At 38.9% G+C, this 18,748-nt stretch overlaps 1 protein-coding gene across 1 annotated transcript in view; it reads right to left on the reverse strand.

The window, feature by feature from the left end:
• The window catches only part of LOC100339696 (vomeronasal type-2 receptor 116-like), a 30,312-nt gene extending 15,628 nt beyond the window's left edge, over nucleotides 1-14,684 (reverse strand). The window contains exon 1 of the mRNA XM_089316311.1: nucleotides 14,667-14,684. Coding sequence (XP_089172437.1) covers nucleotides 14,667-14,684 — 18 coding nt within the window. The remainder of the gene's footprint in view (nucleotides 1-14,666) is intronic.
• Between the last annotated feature and the right edge of the window lie 4,064 nt (nucleotides 14,685-18,748).

The raw sequence follows: 18,748 nt of genomic DNA on the forward strand, positions 1-18,748 counted from the left end.
CCCGCAACCCTCCCATTTCCCGCTCCCTCTCCCCTTCCATTCACATCAATATTCATTTTCAATTCTTTTTACATACAGAAGATCAGTTTAGTATATACTAAGTATAGATTTCAACACACACATATAGATTTGCACGCACATAGAAACACAAAGTGAAAAATACTGTTTGAGTACTAGTTATAGCATTAAGTCACAATGTACAGCACATTAAGAACAGAGATCCTACATGAGGAGTAAGTGCACAGGACTCCTGTTGTTGACTTTAAAAATTGACACTCTTGTTTATGGTATCAGTAATCATCCTAGGCTCTTGTCATGAGTCGCCAAGGCTATGGAAGCCTTTTTTATAACTTTTATTTAATGAATATAGATTTCCAAACTACAGCTTATGGATTACATTGGCTTACCCCACCCTGAGGAATTCCCTCTCACCCACAACCCTCCCCTTTCCTGCTCCCTCTCCCGTTCCATTCATATCACGATTCATTTTCAATTTTCTATATATATAGAAGATCAGTTTAGTATATATTCAGTAAAGATTTCAACAGTTTGCACCCACATAGAAACACAAAGTGAAAAATTCTGTTTGACTACTCGTTATAGCATTAAATCTCAATGTACAGCACATTAAGGACAGAGATCCTACATGAGGAGTAAGTGAACAGTGACTCCTGTTGTCAACTTTACAAATTGACATTCCTGTTTATGGCATCAGTAATCTCCCTATGCTCCAGTCGTGAGTTTCCAAGGCTATGGAAGCCTTTTGAGTTCTCCAACTCTTATCTTATTTAGACTAGGTCATAGTCAAAGTAGAAGTTCTCTCCTCCCTTCAGAGAAAGGTACCTCCTTCTTTAAAAATCTGTTCTTTTCACTGGGATCTCACTCACAGAGATCTTTCATTTATGTCCTTTTTGTTTTGTTTTGTTTTGTTTCATTTTTTTTTTTTGCCAGAGTTTCTTGGCTTTCCATGCATGAAATACTCTCATGGGCTTTTCAGCCAGATCAGAATGCCTTTAGGGCTGATTCTGAGGCCAGAGTGCTTTGTAGGACATCCACCATTCTATGAGTCTGCTGAGTATCTCGCTTCCCATGTTGGATCGCTCTCCCCATTATTTATTCTATCGGTTAGTATTAGCAGGCAGTAGTCTTGTTTATGTGATCCCTTTGACTCTTAGTCCTTTCATTATGATCAGTTGTGAACTGAAATTGATCACTTGGACTAGTGAGATGGCATTGGCACATGCCACCTTGTTGGGATTGAATTGGAGTCCCCTGGAATGTTTCTAACTCTCCCATTTGGGGCAAGTCAGCTTGAGCATGTCCCAAATTGTACATCTCTTCCCTCTCTTATTCCCACTCTTATGTTTAACAGGGATCACATTTCAGTTAAATTTCAACACTTAAGAATAACTGTGTATTAATTGCAGAATTAAACCAGTCATATTAAGTAGAACAGTCAAACAAAATACTAAGAAGGATAACATATTAATTTGTTCATTAACAGTCACGGCTATGCTGATCAAGTCACCGTTTCTCATAGTGTCCATTTCACTTCAACAGGTTTCCTTTTTGGTGTTCACTCAGTTGTCACTGATCAGGGAGAACATATGATATTTGTACCTTTAGGAATGGCTTATTTCACTCAGCATGATGTGTTCCAGATTCCTCCATTTTGTTGCAAATGACCGGGTTTCATTGTTTTTTACTGCGGTATAGTATTCTAAAGGGTGCATATCCCATAATTTCTTTATCCAGTCTACAATTGGTGGGTGTTTAGGTTGGTTCCAGGTCTTGGCTATTGTGAATTGAGCTGCAATAAACATTATGCTGCAGACCGCTTTTTTGTTTTCCAATTTAAATTCCTTTGGGTAAATTCCAAGGAGTGGGATGGCTGGGTTGAACGGTAGGGTTATCTTCAGGTTTCTGAGGAATCTCCAGACTGACTTCCATAGTGGCTTCACCAGTTTGCATTCCCACCAACAGTGGGTTAGTGTCCCCTCTTTCCCCACATCCTTGCCAGCATCTGTTGTTGATAGATTTCTGAATGTGAGCCATTCTAACCAGGGTGAGGTGAAACCTCATTGTGGTTTTGATTTGCATTTCCCTGATTGCTAGTGATCTTGAACATTTTTTCATGTGCCTGTTGCCATTTGGATTTCCTCTTTTGAAAAATGTCTATTGAGGTCTTTTGCCAATCTCTTAAGTGGTTGTTTGTTTTGTTTTTGTGGAGTTTCTTGATCTCTATAGATTCTGTTTATTAACCCTTTATCTGTTGCATAATTTGCAAATATTTTTTCCCATTCTGTTGGTTGTCTCTTCACTCTCCTGACTGTTTCTTTTGTGGTACAGAAACTTCTCAATTTGACGCAATCCCAAATGTTAATTTTGGCATTGACTGCCTGTGCTTCTGGGGTATTTTGCCGGTACCTATATTTTGCAGGGTTTTTCCAATGCTCTCTGGTAATTTGATGGTGTCAGGTCATAGATTCAGGTCTTTAATCCATGTTGAGTAGATTTTTGTGTAAGGTGTAAGTTAGGGGTCTTGCTTCATGCTTCTGCACGTGGAAATCCAGTTTTCCAAGCACCATTTATTGAATAGACTGTGCTTGCTCCAGAAATTGGTTTTAGATCCTTGATCAAATATAAGTTGGCTGTAGATGTTTGGGTTGATTTCTGGTGTTTCAATTCTGTTCCATTGGTCTATCCATCTGTTTCCGTACCAGTACCATGCTGTTTTGAATATAACAGCCTTGTAGTATGTCTTGAAATCTGGTATTGTGATGATTCCAGCTTTTGTTGTTGTTGTTGTACAAGATTGCTTTACCTATTCAAGGTCTCTTGTGCCTTCATATGAATTTCAGCATCATTTTATCTAGATCTGAGAAGAATGTCTTTGGTATCTTGATTGGGATTGCATTGAATCTATAAATTGTTTTGGGAGAATGGACATTTTGATGATGTTGATTCTTCCAATCCATGAGCATGGAAGATTTTTCCATTTTTTGGTATCCTCTTCTATTTCTTTCTTTAAGATTTTGGAATTCTCATCGTAGAGATTTTTAACATCCTTGGTTAAGTTTATTCCAAGGTATTGGATTGTTTTTGTAGCTATTGTGAATGGGATTGATCTTAGCAGTTCTTTCTCAGCCATGGCATTGCTTGTGCATACAAAGGCTGTTGATTTTTGTGCATTGATTTTATATCCTGCCACTTTGCCAAACTCCTCTATGAGTTCCAATAGTCTCTTAGTAGAGTTCTTTGGATCCTCTAAGTAAAGAATCATATCATCTGCAAAGAGGGATAGTTTGACTTCTTCCTTCTCAATTTGTATTCCTTTAATTTCTTTTTATTGTCTGATTGCTCTGGCTAAAACTTCCAGAACTATATTGAATAGCAGTGGTGAGAGTGGGCATCCCTGTCTGGTACCAGATCTCAGTGGAAATGCTTCCAACTTTTCCCCATTCAGTAGGATGCTGGCCGTCGGTTTTTATAAATTGCTTTGATTATATTGAGGAATGTTCCTTCCAAACCCAGTTTCCTTAGAGTTTTCATCATGAAAGGATGTTGAATTTTATTGAATGCTTTCTCTGCATCTATTTGGATAATCATATGGTTTTTCTTCTGCAGTCTGTTAATGTTGTGAATCACATTGATTGATTTGTGAGTGTTGAACCATCCCTGCAAACCAGGGATAAATCCCACTTGGTCTGGGTGGATGATCTTTCTGATGTGTTTCTGTGTTCTATTTGCGAGAATTTTTTGAGGATTTTAGCGTCTATGTTCATCAGGTATATTGGTCTGTAATTTTCTTTCAATGCTGCATCTTTCTCTGGATTAGGGATTAAGGTGATGCTGGCTTCATAGAAAAAATTTGGGAGGATTCCCTCTTTTTCAATTGTTCTGAATAGTTTGAGAAGAAATGGGATTAGTTCTTCTTTAAATGTCTGGTAGAATTCAGCAGTGAATCCATCTGGTCCTGGGCTTTTCTTTGTTGGGAGGGCCTTTATTACTGTTTCAATTTCTGTCTCAGTTATGGGTCTATTTAGGTTTTCTATGTCTTCCTGGTTCAATTTAGGTAAGTTGCATGTGTCCAGGAATCTATCCATTTCTGATAGGTTTTCCTGTTTGCTGGCATACAAGTCCTTGTAGTAATTTCTGATGATTCTTTTTATTTCTGTAGTGTCTGTTGTTACGTTTCCTTTTTCATCTCTGATTTTATTGATTTGGGTCTTTTTTTTAGTTGGGTCGTTGGGGTGTCAATTTTGTTTATTTTTCTAAAAAAAAAAAACATGCTCTTCGCTTGGCTGATTTTTTGTAATGTTTTTTTTTTTTTTTGATTCAATCCTGTTCATTTCTTCTCTGATTTTAATTATTTCTCTTCTCCTACTAGATTTGCGTCTGGTTTGTTGCAGATTTTCTAGGTCCTACAGATGCGCTGAAAGCTCATTTATTTGGTATCTTTCCAATTTCTTGATATAGGCACCTATTGCTATAAACTTGCCTCTCAATACTGCTTTTGCCATATCCCATAAGTTTTGATATGTTGTGCTGTTATCCTCATTTACTTCCAGAAAGTTTTTGATTTCTTGAATGACTCAGTGTTCATTCAGGAACATGTTGTTCAATCTCCATGCGTTTGCATACTTTCTAGGGTTACCTGAGTTACCTATTTCCAGCTTCATTCCGCTGCGGTCTGAGAAGCTGCATGGTATGATTCTAATTCTTTTAAATTTGCTGAGACTTGCTTTATGGCCTAGTATGTGATCAATCCTAGAGAAGGTTCCATGCACTGCTGAGAGGAATGTGAAGTCTTTAGCTGTAGGATTGAAAGTTCTGTAGATATCTGTTAGATCCATTTGGGCTATAGTGTCATTTAAATCTACTGTGTCGATTAAATCTGTGTTTCCTTGTTGATCTTCTGTCTGGATCATCTGTCTATTTCTGAGAGTGGAGTATTGAAGTCCCCCAGTACTATTGTATTGGGTTGCCTAGGCTACTGAATTGTAGTGCCTCAGTTCCTTAGCTCTCCCCTTTTGTTATGTATATCCAGAGTGGGGCCTGCTCTTTGTCTCCTGCTCACCTTTGCAAGGTTGGTGGAGAAACTCCTCTGTACCAGTACCCCCCCACCTTTTTTTTTTCCTTCTCTCCTGTAGTCAGTCTGGTGAACTTTCCCACCTCAAAGCCTGCTTCCCTCTAGATTTTGTCCACCGTTTCCCCATGAATGTCTCAGGTTACTGAGCTCACCTCCCCTTCCAGCGCTGATGTGTGGATTCAGAACCATGGGCGTCCCTACTCTCCCCACTGGTCGTCTGTGTCACATCCACTCCCCTTCCAGCACTGGTGCACAACCCTGCGGCTCCCGCGGCTCAGCTTCCACGCGGTGGGTGACCTTGCTCTCCCCATAGGTCCTCCGAGTCACAGCCACTAGATCCAGAAGTTTCCTCTGCAAGTTTTTCCTGATCCTTTTTCTGAGGCTACCGTAACTCCACTTTTATTAAACTAAATTTTCCCAGACTATCAGTGTGTGCCCTCACTATTCCGCTATCTTGGCTCTACCCCCAATAATGTCTTTAGGTCTGGAAGCCTTTTGAGCTCACCGACTCTGATCATATTTAGACAAGGTTGTAGTCAGAGTGGAAGTTCTCTCCTCCATTCAGAGAAAGGTACCTCCTTCTTTGATGACCTAACAGGTGATTTTAAAAATGGAAATCAAGGAAATTGGAGATGGAAACATCACAAGTATAGAAATGTGTGCCTGGTAAGAAAGGTTAAGAAGGAACGACCTTTGTTATGAGAAAAAGAATGTATCCATCAGTATGTAAGGCACTTAGGGAGGTGTAGTAATAACTTTGGCTAACATGAGGAAGTTGGGCATGAATAACAGCCAATAATTTCCTAGATGTCATTTATATGCTGTCTTCAACATCAATTAAGAATATTCCTGAAATAGCTCAGTTGGGTATTCCAGAAGTACCTTGTGAATCAGAAATAACTGAAATTGGGATGATGTTATTGTACATTTCTCACTACATATGGACCATTGTATGAAGTGTCCAGAACATCAGATGAGGGTCATCTCAAGGGTGTCTTCAAAAAACAGAAAAGTCACTTTATTTGTAGAAGTACTGGTCTCACTCCGTGGTGGCATGGAGCAAGACCAGTGCTTCTGTAAAAAAAGTGACCTTTCTGTCTTTTGAAGATCCCCTGGGGATGATCCTGGTCTGCACAGCTCTGTGCTTCTCTGTCCTCACTGCTGTTCTTCTTGGGGTCTTTGTGAAGCACCGAGACACTCCCATAGTCACAGCTGTTTGTGGATGCCAGTTTTGATCAGCTGCAAAATGACCATCTTTGTCCAATGTGAAAAAATTGAAAATGAATAAAGCATGTGAGAGCCATTTGTTAGGAGAATGGGCAGGAACCACAAACTCCCCCCCCCCTTTTTTAAAATATTGCTTTAAAGTATTATGTGTACATTTAACAATGCCTTAACCCTTAGGATTATAAGGAATGTTACACAAAAATTTTTAAAAGAAGCAAAAATATAAGCAGCTCCATTATCCATTTTAATCTGCTTTGGAGTTCCTAGGGAAGCAAAAGCTTGTAATCAACGAGCAATAACATGTCTTGTAGCTTCACCTGTATGTAAGGAAGCAAAAATACATCCAGAACAAGTATCAATAGACACATGTATATATTTTTGTTTACCCAATTCCATGAAGTGGGTGATATCCATTTGTGATAGTTGATTGGGGAATAAACTGCGAGGATGAATTTGAAAGTGAGGTACTGGTAACTGGATGGAGTAAGTTGAACAGAATTTTACAATTTGTCAAGCTTGTTTTCAAGAAATATTATGTTTTAAGCATAATGTATGAGCATTTAAATGATGTAAAATGTGATCTTTTGTTGCTGTATCAATAGAATATATGCATAGAGCAGAATCTGCCAAATGGTTGCCCTCTACCAAAGGTCCAGGAACATTGGAATGTGCTCGAATATGACCTGTAAAGAAAGGGCAGGTATGCTGTCGAATGACAGTGCAAATGCAAGAAAACAAAGGAGAAGCAGCAGAGGATTCAGGAAGGAATTAACAAGTTAACAATTGAGGCACTGATAGGAACACATATTTGCTATCAGTGTATGTTTTTTTTTAACTTTTATTTAATGAATATAAATTTTCAAAGTACAGCTTATAGATTACAATGGCTTCCCCCCATAACGTCCCTCCCACCCACAACCCTCCCCTTTCCCACTCCCTCTCCCCTTCCATTCACATCAAGATTCGTTTTTGATTCTCTTTATATACAGAAGATCAGTTTAGCATACATTAAGCCAAGATTTCAACAGTTTGCTCCCACACAGAAACATAAAGTGAAAAATACTGTTTGAGTACGAGTTATAGCATTAAATCTCAATGTACAGCACACTAAGGACAGAGATCCTACATGAGGAGTAAGTGCACAGTGACTCCTGTTGTTGACTTAACAAATTGACACTCTTGTTTATGGCATCAGTAATCTCCCCAGGCTCTTGTCATGAGCTGCCAAGGCTATGGAAGCCCCCTGAGTTCACAGACTCTGATCATATTTAGACAAGGCCATGGTCAAAGTGGAAGTTCTCTCCTCCCTTCAGAGAAAGGTACTTCCTTCTTTGATGACCTGTTCTTTCCACTGGGATCTCACTCACAGAGATCTTTCATTTAGGTTATTTTTTTTTTTCCCCAGAGTGTCTTGGCTTTCCATGCCTGAAATACTCTCATGGGCTTTTCAGCCAGATCCGAATGCCTTAAGGGCTGATTCTGAGGCCAGAGTGCTGTTTAGGGCATCTGCCATTCTATGAGTCTGTTGTGTATCTCACTTCCCATGTAGGATCGTTCTCTCCCTTTTTGATTCTATAAGCTAGTATTCGCAGACACTAGTCTTGTTTATGTGATCCCTTTGGTTCTTAGTCCTATCATTCTGATCAATTGTGAACAGAAATTGATCACTGGGACTAGTGAGATGGCATTGGTACATGTCCCCTTGATGGGATTGAATTGGAATCCCCTGGTATGTTTCTAACTCTACCGTTTGAGGTAAGTCAGCTTGAGCATGTCCCGAATTGCACATCTCTTCCCTCTCTTATTCCCACTCTTTGTATTTTTTTCTTTTTTTATTTTTTTAACTTTTATTTAATAAATATAAATTTCCAAAGTACAGCTTTTGGATTATAGCAGCTTTTTCTCCCCATAACCTCCCTCCCACCCGCAACCATCTCATCTCCCGCTCCCTCGCCCATCCCATTCACATCAAAATTCATTTTTAATTATCTTTATATACAGAAGATCAATTTAGTATATACTAAGTAAGGTTTTCAACAGTTTGCACCCACACAGAAACACAAAGTGTAAAGTACTGTTTGAGTATTAGTTATACTGCTAATTCACATAGTACAATACATTTAGGGCAGATATCCTACATGGGGAGTAGATGCACAGTGACTCCTCTTGTTGATTTAAGAACTGACACTCTTATTTATGGCGTCAGTAATCACCCGAGGCTCCAACGCCGATCTTATTTAGACAATGTCATAGTCAAAGTGGAAGTTCTTTCAAGTATCATTTCCGAAATGAAAAGACTTGAAAGTCATTACTCTCCTCATTACAACAATAATAAGCTAAACAAAACAAATATCAACAGCTTCTCTGGGCACACTAAGGAGTTGCAGTTACAATGCAATGAGCACCCAGGAATCATCAAAGGTCATAAAGCTGGAATCACAGCTGGGACCTGCTTATCTGGAACAGAGCCCTGGCTGAAGCACTTAGACGGTAACTTTGTATGAAGGCAATTTTACCCAGTGGCTGGAGGCCATTCCTACCATGAATGGGAAACTCCCAGGCAACATGGACTTAGGGATCCAATACTTTGCTTTATCTTGAGGAATCCCACCAACTTTTCACAGTAGAGGGCTTAGAAACATCATTTATTAGCTATGACAGGGAAGAGGAACAGTAACCATTGTGAAATAGGATGAAAACCATCTTCTTATTTAAAGGCTTAAATGTGAATCGTTTAAATATATTCATTAAAAGATAAAGATTGACAAAGTGAGTATAATAACAATATTCGGCTACCTATTGTCTTTTGGACATTCACTAAATATACTGATTCAGACAAGTTCAAATAAAGCGATAGCAAAATATATGTTAAAACTAATTGAAAGAAAGCTGGAGGTACTACACTAATTTCAGATAAATGGAATTCAAAACAAGGAAAATTATCAGAGACAAACAGGAAGATTGCTTAATGATTAGGCAGGCAGCCATTGCTTTAAAACCTAGCAAATTTGTGTATACACCTAAATTCAGAACTGCAAAATACACTTCAAAAACCTACAGAATGAGGGTAGGCATTCTGGCAAAGCAGGGTACGCCACTGCTTGGGACACCTGTATTCCATTTTGGAGTGCTGTTTGGAATTCTAGATGCTCCTCTCTCAATCCATCTCTCTGTCTTTCTGCTGCATGGTTGACCAGGATGGAATTCCTGGCTTAAGCCTGCCCAGCTCCAGGTATTGCAGCCATTTCAAGTGTGAAACAGTGAATGGAAGATCTCTCTCTCTTTCTGTTTCTCTCTCTCTTTCTCTCTCTCTCTTGCGTGCGTGCATGTGCTCTCTCTGTCTCTCCCCACTCCTGCTCTACCCAGACACCCTAACGTTCAAATAAATAAATATTTTTTAAAAATTGACAAAATTTCAAGGAGAGAGAGAAAGTTCCACTATTATATTTGGGAACATCAATCTTCCATTAATTGGCTGTTCAAAAATGCAAAAAAACAGAAGCATAAACTTGGCTTTAATTGCCTTATCAATTACTTTGGTCTAATAATATTTACAGAATTCTTTGTCCAACAAGATCAAGCTTCCATGGATGGACCACAGTCTGGACAACAAAATACACCTGAAACTGTGAATGTTCACAAAACACATGAAGAATGTTCCCAGATAATAAATTTTAAGAAACTGTAGCAAGAAGAACAATTGAAGCATGAAAAAGAAAAGGAATGAAAATTGGAGTATAAATGAATAATATTGAAAAATAGGAAAATAATATATGAAAATCAGCAAAACCAAAAGATACTTCAGTGAGATAACAAATTCATAAACCTCTCTCCATGCTCATTAAGAAAAGAGAAAGACAGAAATTACCAGTATCAGAAATCAAAGAGTGGCCATCATTGGAAATGAACATTAATGTTCCATGGAAACTTAAGGATAATAAGGGGCTACTAAAATCACTATGCACAAAAATTTGATAACTTCAATGAACAGAACAATTGTTTGAAGCACAAATTGCCAATACTTACACAAAAAGAAATATAATCAGTCAAGGCCCATTTCCTTTAAAAGAATGGAATCAAAGATGCATACTTCTTCCCACCACCACCAAAAAAAAAAGGAATGAAAATATCAGGCAAGGGTAACTCATAGTTGAATTCTACCATACATTCCAAGTACAAAAAAGGACAACTCTCTACCATTTCCTCTTGAGATCTGAAGTGTAGATAATAATTTATAACTCAATTGGTGAAATCAGCATTACCTTAATAAAAAACTTGCTAAACTTCTAAGAAAGGAAAACTATAGAAAAACATTTCACATGAACAAAGATGCAAAATAAAAATAGAAATCAAAATAATAATAGGTAATATCCAACAATTTTATGTAGTACAAGCAAGTGGTATTTATCCCATGTAAGCAAGGCTGTCAGCATTTAAAAAAAATCAATAAATTGGACATACTACACAAACTGCAAAAATGTTAAATGATTACATCAACTTTTGTAGAAGATATTTGGCATAAAAAAACTGAGCAAACAAGGAACAGAAGAGAAATTCCTCATCTAGATAAAGAATATCTACCAAAACCAGCTTTAATAGTGAAATTGGACAGTTTTCCCTTAAGTTGGGGAAAGGGGGAAGTGTCTTTTTCTCACCACTACTTTTCAATATTATGGTGGAATTACTAGGCAGTGCAGTAACACAAAGAAAGGATACAAAATGCATACATATTGGGAAGGAAGACATAAAACTGCTAGCAAATGTCATTATTGCATGTATAGAAAATTCAAAAGTACATCATAAGTACCCCTGGAATAATGTTAGTGTATCAAAGTGACAAATTACATGTACAATTTCATTGTTGTTCCATGTATGGGTAAGAGCTAGGATTTGAAATTTAAAAACAAAATTAAGCATCATTTAAAATTGCATCAGGTTAAGAAGCAAATCCCAATCGGTGTCTTTTAACTGGACAGTTCAGGCCATTCACGTTCAATGTGACTAATGAAAAGTGGTAACTTTGCCCTGCCATTTGCCAAAGATAAGTTCTAATATATGCTTTGAATTCCCTGTGATCTTTTGCTGTGAGGTTTCCTTCCTTTATCTTCTTTCATATTGATGACCGTGTTTCTGTGTTTCTGTGTGTAACACATCTTTAAGCATCTGTTGCAGGGCTGGACGAGTGGCAACAAATTCTTTCAATTTCTGTTTGTTATGAAAAGTCTTTATTTCACCTTCATTCACAAATGATAGCTTTGCAGGATATAATATTCTGGGCTGGCAGTTGTTCTCTCTTACTACCTGGGCTATATCTCGCCATTCCCTCCTAGCTTGTAGAGTTTCTGATGAGAAGTCAGCAGTGAGTCTGACTTGACTCTCACTGGGATTAAACATGACAATAGGTCTGATCTGATTTCATCATCATTTAAAAAAATCATCTATTATTTTTCACTTTATGTTTCTGTGTGTGAGCAAACTGTTGAAATCCTTACTTAATGTACACTAAGCTGATCTTCTGTATATTAAGATAATCGAAAATGAATCTTGATGTGAATGGAAGGGGAGAGGGAGTGGGAAAGGGGAGGGTTGTGGGTGGGAGGGAAGTTATGGGGAGGGCCATTGTAATCTATAAGCTGTACTTTGGAAATTTATATTCATTAAATAAAAGTTAAAAATTTACTCATGGAACACTGAAAGCAAATCGGGGACAATCTTCTGGATGTAAAGGTATAGTATAAAAATAATCTTTTAAATCCATTATTTCAGTATAAGAGTCCTTTGGAATTGCAGTAGGCAATGGTAAACCTGGTTGTTAAGCCCCCATAATTTCCACAGTAGCATTAATAGCCCTAAGGCCTTGAAGCAATTGCTATCTCCCAGATTTCTTTCTGATAACAAAAATAGGACTATTCCAACGAGAATCAGAAGGAACTATATGTCCTGTTGTTAATTGTTCTTCCACCAATATCTGTGCAGCATTTATCTTTTCCTGCAGTAAAGGCCACCGATCCAACCCACACACGATTATCTGATTTTTATTTTATTTTATTTTATTTTATTTTATTTTGCATGGGGCACAGGCTGACCAGTAGCCATCAAGGGAAACCCAAGCCTCTCTGGTCATGATTGACAGTTAAAGTAACTGGAGATGTGATGCTTTGTTGTTGTTTGCCTAAACCCTTACCTGGCAAATGACCTTATTGAAGCATGTTAATGGTAACAATCTTATTTGGACTACGCATTAAGGCCCCCATTTGAGTTAGAATATCATGTCTCCATAGATTAACTAGTAATGCAGCCAAAATATAGGAGCGACTTACCAATTGAAGGGAAGGGGAGCAGAATCAGTTGAGCAATGCATTGTGCTGTAGTTAAAGTTACATTATTGGCTTGAGCCATAATTTTTATTTCACCAGTAAAGTCAGCGTCTATAACTCCAGGAAAACCCTGTAACCCTTTCATAGTTGTACTACTTCTGCCCAGTAGGAGACCAAAAAACCCAGTTGGCAAAGGACCAAAAATCCCAGTAGGGAGGGCTTGTGGGCCCATCTCAGGGGTCAATACCATATAGGACCTGGCACTGAGGTCCAGTCCTGCACTACCCTCTGTGGCTCTGTGGAGGGAATTGATGGATTTAGGGTGTTCTGTTGAGGAACAAATGTCATGGCCCCAAAAGTTTGTTGGTTTTCTTGGAATGGGGCCAAGAGCCAGCCCCGCTTCTAGTTTTTTGAACTTTATTCTTTTAATGAATTATCTTTTTTTTAATCAGTTTTGGAGTGGCATTCATTGGCCCAATGCCTTCCTCTTTTGCACTGGGGGCAAATTCCAGGAGGAGACTTATTTTGATCTTTAACTTTTGGACAATTTTTTCACAAAGGTACATGCTGCCCACATTTATAGCACCCTCATTTATCGGGCATAGCCCTCCTTGTTGATTTTTGTAATGACATACCAAGCAGAGTGGCAGGTCCTGAATATCTGGTTTTTAAATTAATCCATTTTGTTAATCGCTCATCAAAGGGACTGTCACAGAACACCTCAGCCACAATAGCCAATAGATCCATATCTGCGTTGTACTTATGTTTTGTAGAATTTACAGTACTGTGGGCATTACTAGGCAGTCATCACACAGCACCAGAAAGGGATCCATACTGAGAATCAAACATCATGAGTAATCATTACAGGCACATTTAAAGTTCAGCTTGACTGTGTGTTCTCCTGGGATGAAATAGCAGCAGCAGAGGCTTGCTCCAGCTCCCTCTTAAAGCCCCCAAAGACAAGGGTGGCTCATTGCCAAGATTTTAGGTGAGCAGTGCGTCCCACCCTGGATCTTGGCCAGAGAGCTGAGACACGAAGCATGCCTACCTGTTTATCAGAAACATTTTTTTATCCTCCTCCCTGGGAACTGGCCAGGCTCCCAAGGAGCAGGAGAAGGTCATCTGGCAGACAAGTTACTTGTTTATCAGAGCCAAGCCTAGATAAAAGCCTCTCCATCCCAAAAATCTGTCCTTACATTTGGCCCTAGAGTTGCACCAAGGTATAGGAATAATTAACACATTGTAAGAATACAATAAAAATTTCTCATATAAGTATACACTCAGCAATCAAACACAATAATATTCAATGTGTTTTAAGGATAAATTGAAACATATCTGAGGGGGAATTAGCCTCTTATTATCTGTAATTGTTATATTTTTGCAGGTTTGTGGAATCTTAACTATTTGTGGCATATTTTGATTTACATTTTTTGTGAAGCAAACCAAGCCTAATCTGTCCAAGCATTCCTATCGATAATAGGGGTAGAGTTAATACATAATACAAAAACAGAATGGGTAGTGCGGACACTTTGTCACCACAATTCCTCATTTCACATAGTAATATTAACTTCACAACAGGTAACATTTACTTCAAATGAAATATTTAAATGCAGGGTGAGGGCTGTCCAGTGTACACTGATCTATATTTTTTACTCCCAGTGTTTCTTATCCTCAACACCCTCTTCTGCAAACCAGGGACTAATTTTTTCAACAGCACTGATAAATCGCTCTACGGTTTGTTTCTTTAACCCTATTCTCTGCATCTGCAATAAAGCTTTCACAGCCTTTGTCACAGCTTGCTTTGCTTCTTTAAATGCACACTTAAATATTTTCCAAGCAAATCCCAATGTTGTTCATTCACGACTCCTTCTGCAAACCAAGGACTGACTATTCCTATAGCATTAATGAACTGTTCTATGGCTCACCTTTTTAAACCCTTGCTCCTCATGCCGTGAGTGAGGCTTTTAGCCCTTCTACAAACATTTCTTGCTTAGTGAGTGTTTGTCCCATAATTGTGTTGCTCTTCTTACCTTTGTGGCCTGTGTCATGGACGGGTCAGGACACGGTGGCCACTATGCAAGTCTTCACTTGCCTTCTTCGGGCCCGTATCACAGACGAATTGTCCATGGTAGCTGTTATGAGACAAGGCTGTGACCTAAATGAAATGGCCATCTCTTCCAGCAACCTTCAGCTCAATTCCCGTTCCTTGAGCCCCACATTGTGTGCCACTTGCCCCGGCCCGCAGGGTAATCAACTAGGACATGAGGAGGGCAGACCTGAATGGAGAGACAAACCAGACACAAGAAGGGAGACCAAGACAATATTCTGATCAAGGTCTCACTTTATTGGAGAAACAGGTAGCTTATATAGTACAAGGCAAGGATTGTAACAGTCAAGGGTAAGCAGGGGTCATCTTACAACATAGTTCAAAGGAATAATTTCACAGGAATCAGTATCAATTTGACAAAGGGAGTTACAGCAAGGTTTTACAGCTACCAGACGTGCTTATCAAGGTACAAGAAAGAGCACTGAAGCCAGGTGGCCAAGCACTAACCATATCAGCGAGCTGTACAAATGGAATTTTCTAGTGAATCCTTATGGGAATACAGTTGAAGGTTAATCTAAACAAAGGCCTATACAGGGAAACCAGCACAGTGGCTCCCAAGAGTTTACCATGGCTGTTTCCACTGTCCTGGCCAAAACTATCACTGTGGTTCTGGCCTTCAAGGTCACTGCCCCAGGGAGAAGGATGAGACAGTGGCTGCTATCAGGGGTACTTAACTCCATTATTCCCATCTGCTCCCTGATCCAACTGGCTCTCTGTGCCATCTGGCTTGGGACTTCTCCTCCCTTTATTGACACAGATGCACACTCTGAGCATAGCCACATCATCCTGGTATGCAACAAGGGCTCAGTGACTGCTTTCTACTGTGTCCTGGGCTACCTGGTCTCTTTGGCCCTGCTGAGCTTCACTGTGGCTTTCCTAGCCAGGAATCTGCCTTACACATTCAGTGAAGCCAAGTTCCTGATGTTCAGCATGCTGGTTTTCTGCAGTGTCTGGGTGACCTTCCTGCCTGTCTACCACAGCACCAAAGGGAAGGTCATGGTGGCTGTGGAGGTCTTCTCCATCTTGGCCTCTGGTGCAGGGCTCCTGGGCTGCATCTTTGTCCCCAAGTGCTACATTATACTTTTCAGACCTGAGAAGAATGCTTTGAAAGGATTAAGGGATAGGATAGTTTCCAAGGAAACAGATGTTCTCAGTTGTAAGTCTTAAGGCAATCTCAGTTTTCAATGGTTAAAAACTAAGATTGAAAAACTGAATTTGCACAACCATCAATATGTTTATGTTTCTGTGGATTTCATGGTACTCAGTGTTTTGCATAAATTAAATATTGGACTCTGTGGATTAATTGACCTTTCATTTTTCATGGTGCTTTCAAGGGGCATCCACATTATTGCAAGTGTCTACATTTTAGATGACAAACTGATAAATCCTTGCTGTAATTTTTTGAGTTTTGTGTCTCCAATTAACTATAGACTGATTTGTGTGCTATTTTCAACTTTGGCTGTTTGGATACAAACACGGATTAGAAGAGATTTTTGCATATTTTCTAATTTTTGAGTGTATTCTCAGGTGTGGAATGTTTTGGTTATAAATTAATTTTGTGTTGAATTTGCTAAGGAGATGACAACTGCCTTCCATACCATATATGCTGTTACTTTCTATCACATTCGAAGATTCCAAATTCCCTATGTTATCTACATCACTTGAAAAAATTCTCAATTTATTGTACCCATGTAGTGGATGTGAGGTGGAGGCTCCTTCTGGTATAGAATGGTTTCTCCATACTTATTGCTGATTAGGATCCTTTGTAATGACCTCTGGTCATATATTTAACTGTGCAGAAATGTCCATCATATCCTATTCCCATTGGTCATGAATTACTTGTATTTTGTTGTTACTTCTGCCTTTTTTAATTTTTTTATTGTTTGTAAGTTACTCAATGTGCTTATATTTCAAATTTTAGTTCAGGTATACAAATTTCATGAATTTCATATATACAGATTAGGAATGTAGTGATACTTCCCACCTAATCCTCCCTCCTGTCAACATTGTTATGCTTCTTCCCCTCCCTCTCCTATTCCGATTCTTTATTTTTGCAAAGAACTATTTTCTAGTTTACTTTGTACCCATGAGATTAACCCTACCATATGTAAAGTGTTAAACAATGGTAGGAAGAAACCAACAGTATTCCTCAAAAATAGAGACAAAGGCTATAAACAAACATGGAATCTCCAATTGTCAATTTCACTCCAATACATTACTTTTTAGGCACTTGTTATGACAGATAGGAGAACACATACAGTACATGTCTTTTCTGATACTGACTTATTTCTCTAAGTATCACGGTTTCCAGTTGTATCAATGTTATTGCAAAAGACAGTATTCCTTTTTTTTTTTACTGCTGATGAATATTCTTAGAGTATAAACCATGGTTTCTTTATCCAGTCATCAGTTGATGGGTATCTGGGTTGATTCCATACTTAGCTATTTTGAATTGATCTTCAATGAACATGGGGGTACAGATGACCCCTTTTCATGCTGATTTCATTTTGTTCAGGTAAATTCCTAGGAGTTAGCTGACTGGGTCATATGGCAGATACGTTTTCTTTCACAGACATTTCCATACTGTATCCCACAGCGCTGCATCATTTGACATTCCCACCAACTGTGGATTAGGGTACCTTTCTCCCTAGTGCTCTCCAGCAGAGGTTATAAAGTGTGTGCACTCAAGGTGGAAACTTAACATACTGCACCACTGCCCAGCTCCAGGTTCCATTATTCTCAAAGATAAGTGGTGAAGCACCAGATCATGCAGATTCCAACTACCTTTTGAGAGCCTTTTCCCTAACTGAGCCGTCTTAAATTAAATGTCCCCATCATCTCCAGCAGAGTCATCAGTTCCTCATAGAATTACTTCTTTCTCCCCAAACCCTCCAACAGTGTCTTCAGCAGCTATAGCCTGAGAAGCACTTGGGTGGGAGGTATCATAACTTTGTGTGGCTGTCTCAGAACATAGCAATACTTCCTGATTCATACTCAATTGTGTATGAATAGCCATTAGCATGTGTGTCTTCAAATATCCAAGTCAATTGGTATCTGAGTCCTTGAGTTTCAAAACAATTTTGTTGTGTATGTATGTGTGTTTGTAAAGGCAAGATCACTGGAACTGAAATTCTATATTTTTGCATGCAAAAACTAAGTCCTGAGTTAATGTGCCAATAATATATCTGATTATAATTTCTATCAATCATAGTTAGATCATATGTTTATGTATTATCTGAATAGTATATTCTATGATGACTTACTTTTCATGACTTGTCTGTTTTATTATAGGCTTGTTTATTTCATTAAAAAGGAAACACATTGGCATTCATTTTTAAATTCAATGTGAAATTGGTCAGTTATCATTTATTGTTCAATAGTATCCTTATGCAAATGAATCTAAGTATTTATAAAGAGAAAAGGAAACCAACTACAATCCCATTGCTCACAGGCAGCTCCTATCTAAATAGTCTTTCAGACTTCCTGTACACATACATGTTTATTTCTGCACAGCCATCTGATGTTCCCATGGAGATCCTTTCCAGTATACTTGGATGTTTCAGTTGACCCAGTCTTGATTTGGAGCTGTCTACTGCTCTTATGCCCATGTCTCCCTTCCTTTCAGTCAGGGTCAATACCGCCCTCAGGCACTAGAGGGTGCCTGAGGCAGCATGGATTTGACCTTGCCTGCAAGACTGCAGTAAATGCACCTAAGGGGTAGGGGATGGTTTTATGGGCTCCTGCTTATGGAATCTCTCAGGTCAGCTCCTCAAGAGCGACACCTGAAGTTTGCAGAGATCCACACATCTGCCACAATGAATGCCCCCAAATTGATCTTCAGCCAAAGTCTGGAGCCTCAGCTCTGTGCACACAGTTTTCTCATCAGAAGACAGAGGCAGGAATCCTGTGGTAAGTAGGAGACTCTGCCCAATTCTACTTCCTTGTGTTTCTAGATTTCCCTTCTTCATTTAACACAAATCAAGGTCTTTCAAAGAGTATGATTTG

This window comes from Oryctolagus cuniculus, chromosome 16, assembly GCF_051225735.1.
Source record: "Oryctolagus cuniculus isolate XC-2025 breed Fujian yellow rabbit chromosome 16, ASM5122573v1, whole genome shotgun sequence".
Classification (NCBI taxonomy): Eukaryota; Metazoa; Chordata; class Mammalia; order Lagomorpha; family Leporidae; genus Oryctolagus; species Oryctolagus cuniculus.